A 9,104-nucleotide genomic window follows, 5' to 3' on the forward strand; every position below is an offset into this window, starting at 1 on the left:
CATTGATGTTTCTAACTCTCTATCTCTCTCCTTTCCTCTCTGTAAAAACTCAATAAAATATATTTAAAAAAATAAATAAATAAAAATGAATCCTGTCCTGGCCAGCATGGCTCAGTGGTGGAGCATTAGCCCACACACCAAGGGGTTGAGAGTTTGAATCCCAGTCAAGGGCATGTACCTGGGTTGAGGGTTCTTTCATCGGCCACTGTCTGTGAGGCAACTTATCGATGTGTCTCTCTCACATCCCTGTCACTTCCACTCTCTCTAAAAAAATCAAGGGGAAAGAATATCCTCAGGTGAGGATTAACAATAACAACAACAAAACACCATTAAAAAAATGTCTTTTACCCTGGCAGGCACGGCTCAGTGGTTAGAGCATCAGCCTGTGCACCAAAGGGTCCCAGATTCGATTCCCAGTCAAGGGCACATACCTGAGTTGCAGGTTCGATCCCCAACCCAGGTTGGGGTGCGTGCAGGAGGCAACCAATTGATGTATCTCTCACATTGATGTTTCTCTGTGTCTCTCCTCTCTCTTTCTTCCCCTCCCACCCTCCTTTCTACACTCTCTCTCTAAAAAAAAAAAAATCAATGAAAAAATATCCTCAGGTGAAAATTAACAAAAAATAAATGTCTTTTATAAATACCAAATCAATTTTGCCATTAAAAATGCACATTTGAGCCCTAACCGGTTTGGCTCAGTGGATAGAGCGTAGGCCTGCGGACTGAAGGGTCCCAGGTTCGATTCCAGTCAAGGGCATGTACCTTGGTTGCAGGTACATACCCAGGAGGCAGCTGATCGATGTTTCTCTCTTATCGATGTTTCTAACTCTCTATCCCTCTCCCTTCCTCTCTGCAAAAAGTCAATAAAATATATTTAAAAAATGCACATTTGAGTGTTTTCACTCTGTAATGAAATTTAACCCATTGATATTTATTGTAATTTATCAGTGTTTGGTGTTGTTCTGTTAGCTTACTTATGTTTTTGTGGGTTTTTTAAAAAATATATATGTATATCTTTTTATTGGTTTCAGAGAGGAAGGAAGAGGGAGAGGGAGATAGAAACATCAATGATGAGAGAGAATCATTGATCTGCTGCCTCCTACACACCCTACATGGGCATCAAGCACACAACCCGGGCACATGCCCTGACCGGGAATCAAACCTGTGACCTCCTGATTCATAGGTTGATGCTCAACCACTGAGCCACCTCAGCCAGGCAGCTTACTTATGTTTTTAATTCATTGTCTCTTTTGGTTGTTTATTCTTTTACTTCTCCATTTAATTACTCTTGCTGGGCTGGTCAATTTTCCTTTGTTCCTTTTATTTTCTCCAGTGATTTAGAAGTCCTACGTTCTATTTTTATTTCATGGAGATTACTCTAATTTTAAAGAAAGACATCAGAACCGCTGCTTTCTTAAGAGACCATCAAAGTTTTACACACACTGAGCCAAAGCAGGGACATGGCTATTTCCATTCTGCTATTTCTTCCCTGAGTCCATACCTTTCCTGAGCTGCAGGGCAGCCTGAGAAAGGGGAAAGACAAAACCATCATCGCTATGGAGTTCTCAGGCTGGGTCAGAGTCAGCTCTCTGGTAAGGTGGCTCCACAGGTAAGTGTCCTGTGAGTCAGGCACCATTCAGGTAAGTGCCAGGCTTTCACCGTCAAACCCACTGACTGCGTTTCTCCTTTGGGTCTGCCCATTTTCTTGGGGCTCTTCCCCAACGAGCAGCAGGGAGGTTGAAAGTGTTCAGGAGAAAAGAAAGCCACAAAAAGGGGTACAGGTTCAGCGGGAGAAGGAACAGAACCCTGCTTTACTCTCCCTGCCCCACAACTTGGTCCAAAAGATACTGAGAAAAAAGAGAATGTGGTTAGCCAACAAACAGAAACAACCAACTGCCTGTCAATGAATGAATGAATGGGTAAACACAAGGAGACCTGCCCATACAGTGGAATACTATTCAATCATGAAAAGAATGCGGTTCTGCCGGGTGCTAGAGCACAGATAAACCTGGGAAACTTTAAGTGAAATAAGCCAGACACAGAAAGACAAATGTATGATTCCACTTATATGCGGGGCCTAGAGAGTCAAATTTATAGAGACAGAAAGTAAAACAGGGATTACCATGGGCTAGGAAAGGGGAGACTGAAAAATCATTGCTTAATGGTTTCAGAGCTGCTGTTGGGGGTGATGAAAAAATGTTGGAAATAAGTAGTGGTAATGGTTGCACAACCTTGCGAGTGTGCGTAATGCCACTGGACTGTGCATTTAAAATGGTTAAGATGGCTAATTTTATGTTACATCTATTTTACCACAATTAAGAATAAAGTGAATGTGGAGAGCTATTCAGAGTGGGCTTGCTTCCTTCTCCACTTAGAGAGATGGAGACTCAGAAGGCTCCGTCCTCGATTGTGCTCCTTTCCTGCCCAAATCCCTGCCTGGCTCCCTGTGCTGACTAAGGAAAGTCTGTTTCACGGCCTCATTTCCAAGAAAGGCCCATGCTCTGTCTCCTCCTCTTTCTTCTTCCTCTTCCTTCTTTCACCAAACTGGCTTTGGCCTCCCCAGCCCAGGTCCATCAGAGCTGTTACCTCTCAGCTTCCCTCACCTGGACCCCCTCTGACTGTTCAAATCTCATATGAAGTAAACGCCTGTCCCCTGAGCCACCTGGCAGGTCCCTAGCCTCTTCCTGTGTCTGTTTTCTGTCCTGGTTATAGCTCACGGCTGCTGCCCTGTCCTTTCGACTAAGAAGAGCTCATTGAAACAACTGCACTGTCTTATTCCTCTTTATGGCCCTGGTTTCTTGTTCGAGGTCATTCACCGTGTCTATTAAACAAAGGTTGCACAATAGTATTACTGTCAATAGTAGTAGAGGTCATTGAAACTTCCTCTGTGCTCCTAATACGCCTGGCACTGTACTCAACACTGAGCTTGCTTTGTGTCATTAACTCTTAAAATAACTCTATGGGGTAGGTGTGTTTATATTACTCTCGAATAACTGAGGGGCTGGGGGGGAGCACAGAGAGGTGAAGCAGTTTGCCCGAAGTCACCCAGCTGGTAGCTGGTGGCTATGGTCCTGTCAGCCTGACTCCGGGGTCTTTGGTTGAGGTGGGTGGGTTGGAATCCTGGCTGAGAACAGTAATGCTCTACACTGCCCCCGGGAAAAAGCGGGAGGGCCAATATTTTGGCCATGACAGGACCCCTGGGCAGAGGCTACCGACCCTCTGGGTGCCCTGGGAAAGTCGCTGACCCCGCTTACAGGTCAAGGGAAGGAGGAGTCCTGCCCCTCCTCCCGGACCCTCCAGGACCTAAGGAAAATTCTGGGACAGGAGCAGGAGGCGGAGGAGGGAGGCAGAGGTTAATGGAAACAAGTAGGAGCCTCCATCAGGCGGGCTTAAACAATGGAGCCTGCGCCACTTCACACACTGCTGGGAGAGCCATTAAAACCATTAGTGGGACATTAGCGCTGCTCCAAGCGCCGGGGAGAGAGGGGAGGCGGAGGGAGGTGCTGACGGCCCTCCCACTCTGGGTGCCCGGGAAAGTCGCTGCACCTTTGGGGTCTCAGCCTCCACTTCTATAAAATGAAAGCGTGTGTCCGGGAAGGCACAGACGATTTGTCTCTCTCCTTCCGGGTCTGGATCTGATTTCTGCCGCGGGTCCCAACACTGGGGTCTCGGGAACAATCAGAATAAAGTCACCCGTAATGTGGATATCAAATTGCAGATGGGCCTCTGCAGATAACTGAGCCTTCACGAGGTAAGGAAGACCACCCCACCCCAACCCTGGCCCCTGTCAAATTCCTCTTCACGTATTTCCTTAGGCACCATATATTTAGGGTGGTCCCCGTTCCCGGGCAAACAAAGCCTGCCCTGCTAGCATCGCTGCCACGGACATTTTGCCTCCACCAGCGCCTGGGGCAATACTCGATCCTGAAGAGCACATCCTCCTCCAGGAGGTGGGGAGAGGAGCAGGGCTTGGGGCCCAGGCAGGTGCACAGGTTCAGGGATGGGAAAGATCTGAGCTTCCATTCACCTTAGTGGTTGTGTGACCTTGAGCAAGTGCTGACCCTTTTGGAGCCTCAGCCAAGGCGTCTGTAAGACGAGGATAATAACATGACCCTGAAGAACGGTGAGGGTGAAGGGCAAAGTGTGGACAGTACTGCACACAGAACAGGTGCCCCACTAATGACCCACCTGCTTGAAACAGCACCCACCCTGCTGGCTCCCTTGTTGCTGGTCTGTTCCTCTCCTAAGCTCTTTCTTTTGTTTCTCCTTGCCTCTCTCATCGAACTGTGAGAGCAGGCAAGGCAGAGACAGGGCTCTATTCACCACGGTCTCCTTGGCACCTGGCTCAGGTGCACAGTGGATGGATAGATGGATAGATGGGTGGATATGGGTGAAGAAGTGAGGGAATGACAGGAAAATTATATAACCAGCGCATTTGACAAGTGGAAACATCAAGGCCCGAAGGTCAAAGAGACTTCCAATAACATGGAAAATACGCACCAGAGAAACATAGCAGATTGTAAAAAGGGTGCATACTGGATAACCCCCTTTCTATTCAACAGCCTGGAAGGGTGGACACCAAACGATTCAGTGATCTGAGTGGTGGGATGATGGTGACTTTTATCACTGTGCTTTTGCTTTTTTGGCTACTGATTCTTCTACTAAGGTATTACCTGTGTGTTACTTGTGTAATTCATGTTTTTGAGAGTATGAAAGGAACCCAAATGGGATAGAAAACCAGTGGCAGCGTGAGGAAGAGGCCCCGCACTCCTGGAGCGTCCGCACACAGACAGCCCCGAAAGGGCTTTGTGAGATCAGCTCTGGGGATGGCGCTTGCGGGTGGGCCTGCCCTGTGAGCGCTGCCTGCATCCCTCCCTGGACCCTCCTCCTATCCGAGAATGCGCAGAGTAAGTCTACATGCACAGAGCCCTTCCAATCCTGCCCCTATAAGGAATGCATTCGTCATCAGTACAATTGAATGTGCATTTCAGTTTTCTATCTTTATGAGAGTTTCACCAGTAAGAACAAAAATGAAAAAAAAAAGAAGAGATTTTTCTCAGGCTACACTCTCTTATTTTCAGCTCAATGTGGCCACTTCAATGACAGCTCCCGGGCTCTGGTCTGTGTCTCAGGACGGAAGTCCTGCGAGGGTGGAGGCTGACCCCTAAATGCCTTGCACACTGAGGGCGCCATAAATTTCTGCCGCATTGAATCAGAACTCAAGAAGAACATGTTTCCTTTGTGTGAATGTTGCTATGCTGGGTTTTCACTTTACCGAACACCCTCGTGGAGAAGGACCCATCTCCCAGCACATTAATCCGACACGACCGGAGCACAAGCAATGTGATTCTGTCCGTCTCACAAGGAAACCCCGCCACCTGTCCTTGTCTGCCCAAAGCAAAGCGAGGGAAATGTTCTACTCGCCTTACGGTTTGTCTCTTGGATGGGAAAGATGAATTATTGGGATTTTCTTCACCAGAGTTCTCAGATGTAGAGCTGTGCTCGGCATTAATAAAATACCATTTGTCCTGGCTCCCCGTGAGTTTAGGTTTGGTTTATTTTTCCATGTAGCCTGCGTGATTGATTTGCAAACACTCCAGGTGTCCTCTGCGTATCCCGGTCAGAGTGATGGGCAAGGAATGAAACTACTTTGGGAGCCTGGTCTTGGGAAGCGAGATTTGATAGAGCAGAGCCAGTCCCCTGGCTGAGTTCGAATAGGGGCCTATCCACCCACCCCTAGGGGAGGCCTGTTCTGGCTCTGCAATAGGAAAGAAGCTATCAGTTCAAATATGTGTATTTTTACAAGCTGAAAACCCCAAGACTTCTGGGTCCTTGGCCCTTCCTTGCTGCTGTAGATAAATGATCCGGTGAGCAATGTGGTTTTTTGTTTTTCCACGTGCCCGGCTATAAAAGAGGGAGAGCGGCGCTGCCAGAGAGGCTGAGGCCTTGAGAGCTCACTGCTGTGCTGTGGGGGAGCTGACAGAGGAAAGGCCCTGGGCACGAGGCAGGACGCGGCTCCTCTGCCAGGTGTGCAGGGAGGGTCTGCCCCTTTGATCTCCGGCGGCACACAGGAGAAATAACTACAAAGAAGCTATCAGTTCAAATATGTGTATTTTTACAAGCTGAAAACCCCAAGACTTCTGGGTCCTTGGCCCTTCCTTGCTGCTGTAGATAAATGATCCGGTGAGCAATGTGGTTTTTTGTTTTTCCACGTGCCCGGCTATAAAAGAGGGAGAGCGGCGCTGCCGGAGAGGCTGAGGCCTTGAGAGCTCACTGCTGTGCGCGGAGTGGGGGAGCTGACAGAGGAAAGGCCCTGGGCACGAGGCAGGACGCGGCTCCTCTGCCAGGTGTGCAGGGAGGGTCTGCCCCTTTGATCTCCGGCAGCACACAGGAGAAATAACTACTTTCAGAGAGCCCCATCTGGGGAGCTAAGAATGAAGGCGAGGAAGACACAGTCAGCGCCACTGTGCAGAGAGGCCACCGCAGTCCCGGCCTCAGCCTCAGCCCAGCTGGGTTCCCAGAGCACCCTGGGAAAATGCCTTCCCGCAATCCTCCCTTCTTTTGGGAGTAGCCAGACCTCACCCCGACAATTTATCCATCTCGCCTCAGGAACTTCAGTTCGTTCACAGATATCCACCAAGTGCCTCACACTGTGCTGCTCTCTCCTTTGTTTAGCAGTAGAACTCCTCACAGTTTCTGCACCGGCCTCAGCAGCCCTCAGATTCTCGCTGGTGCCATCTTTCCTCGAGCCACAGGGCCCTTGCACAAGCTGAGGCCTAGCGCTCTGTTCCCTTCAGGTTGTGGTCTCAGCTCAAACGTCACTTTCTGAGGCAAACCTTCCCTGATCCCCCCTGCCCCCCCCCTCCCCTGACACACACATCTAAGCACTCAGAGCACCATGTGCCCCACTGCAGGACACTTGTTACAGCTGCACCGAGATGCCGGATTAATCTCTCCCTCGACTATTTATGGCTACCTGCTATGAGCTGGGTGTTTGTGTGTGATTTTATCATTAGTGTCTGTCTAGATCAGGAGAACTAGGAATGGTGCTGCCTTTGCTCATCCCCAGGTCACAGAGTAGGGCTCTATAAATATTTGTTGAAGGCCCAAATCCTTGCTAATATAGCTAGCCAACAGTCTTAATCCCCCCCAGACGGTAAGACTTTGTATAACCAGATGAAATATAGCAGGATCCGTTAATGAGGGATCGCAGGTGGGCTATGCTGACTACTACTGGTGCTGGCGGTGGCCACAGAGTGACAGAGGCCACAGGCCGGTTCTAGCGCCACGGCCAAGTTCTTTCTGCGAGTGTGAGACCCCAACGCCACTTTCCCCGTTGACGTTACCTTTGATTGCTGGACATTTCTTAGGGATGCAACCATCACAGAACAGACACTCTCGGGAAAGAAAACGCTGGAGACACAGAGACACAAACAGCTCTACCAGCCAGAGCGAAGCGTACTTCACTCAACCTTTAGGGGCTGATCATGGCTGGCACGCCCTCCCTCCTCCTTAGGGGAGCGCAGACTTGGTATGCTCAAGCCAACCAGCTCAAATCCGCAAACCGGGTGCCGCAGGCCCAGACGTTACCAGGACACATCCTGCCACGTCACCTTGGACCTATCACCCCCTCGCCCCCTTCGCTCCCGGGACAGCGCATGCTCAGGTTGTCAAGGAGACCAGCAGTAAGTGAGACAGCATGCACCCAGGGCTGGAAGTCAGACTTCCCATGAAAGAACCCATTCCCCTGGTCAGGCCACAAAGACAGGGTGAGTTCAGACATCACAACAGATGAGAACCCTTGAAGCTGGAGGGGAGAGATTATGGCCCTGGTTTTAGGCGGCGATGGAGGGAGGGGGTGGCGCTCACTTGCCCCCCTTTGAGAGACAGACAGTCAGGCTACTTGCTTTGCGAAGGGCTAGAAGGTGTACTGTGTGGGGAGGGAGGCAAGAGTGGTTTTCTTTTAATAGCCTGTTTCCACGGTGCCTGACAGCCCTTGGCAATCCGCAGCTGGGGAGTCTTGGACAGCCAGGGGCCTTATCTTACTCGGGCCACCCGCCAGGGCCCATCCTCCTGGCCTGTCTGGGCCCCAAGAGTGACAGAGGCCACAGGCTGGCAGGCAGGGCCCCTCCTCCCTCGTCTCCCTGGGGAGAGGAGTAGCAGACAAAGGGCAGAGCAGAGACAGAACCACCCAAGAGCCAAGGTCTGCAGCTCGCGCCTCCCCCTCCCTGCCCTGCCCTCGGGGAAAGTTTTGTGACGCGTGAGCTCCCTGGGTTTCACTGAAGACCCAGCAGGGCTGTCTGCCCAGCAGACCCTTTAACTAGGAACACATTCTTTCCCTCCCCTCTCAGCCTGACGGCACAGCCCAGATAACCAGATAAGGGCCTCTTTGATTTCCAGTGTGTTTACACAGGCTGTGGCCCCACATCTTGGGAAGGATCAGCCACATCCAGGCAAGTTAGGACGCTTCCAGGTGGGGTGAGGGGAAACGGGAGACTTACCTGCTCCTGGGAATTCATCACGCGCAACTTCATCTGCTTCAGGTATGTGGAGGTGAGGGGCATGTTGTAATCAATAATCCCAGAGACCAGAGGAGAGGGAGGCTCGTTTTCTGGCAGAAAGAACAAAAGGAACTCCTTTCAGTCTGTGCTGTGGGCCACCGGGGCAGCACACCCCGTCACCCACATGGAGAACTCAACACAGCCTGTGAGGAGGAAAGAACGGGCCAGAGGCCACACATGGGCAGCTCGCCCACCATGACTGGCCCGTAGATGTGGCCTGCATGCCACTGAAAATATTTTTCAATTAGGTGCCAGTGTTTAATAAGAGAGTTCACATTTAAAAACTCAGGGCTATTTGGCTTTGAAAAACGGAGGGTCTGGACACACCGGGGCCCGCATTCCCACACCAACCACTGCAGCTGTGCGGCAGCCGCTGCTTTTAGAGGGTGCAAGCTCTCCATTTTGCCACAGTCCCCACCAGTCCCTATTGTTTTGTTCACTTTCACTCAGTTATGATTTGGCCAGGCCCTTGAAGGCATTTATGTTTCCAACCTCGAGCTAAGCCAGCTCTCTTCATGGTGCACACATGCCACCCCGCACCCC

At 50.6% G+C, this 9,104-nt stretch overlaps 1 protein-coding gene across 1 annotated transcript in view; it reads right to left on the reverse strand.

The window, feature by feature from the left end:
- NOL4L (nucleolar protein 4-like) overlaps window positions 1-9,104 on the reverse strand; it is a 117,101-nt gene that overhangs the window by 60,577 nt on the left and 47,420 nt on the right. Inside the window, exon 4 of the mRNA XM_015566650.1 lies at window positions 8,502-8,611. Within this exon, the coding sequence (XP_015422136.1) occupies window positions 8,502-8,611 (110 nt within the window). The remainder of the gene's footprint in view (window positions 1-8,501; window positions 8,612-9,104) is intronic.

The sequence above is a fragment of the Myotis davidii genome, unplaced genomic scaffold (assembly GCF_000327345.1).
Source record: "Myotis davidii unplaced genomic scaffold, ASM32734v1 scaffold562, whole genome shotgun sequence".
NCBI lineage: Eukaryota > Metazoa > Chordata > Mammalia > Chiroptera > Vespertilionidae > Myotis > Myotis davidii.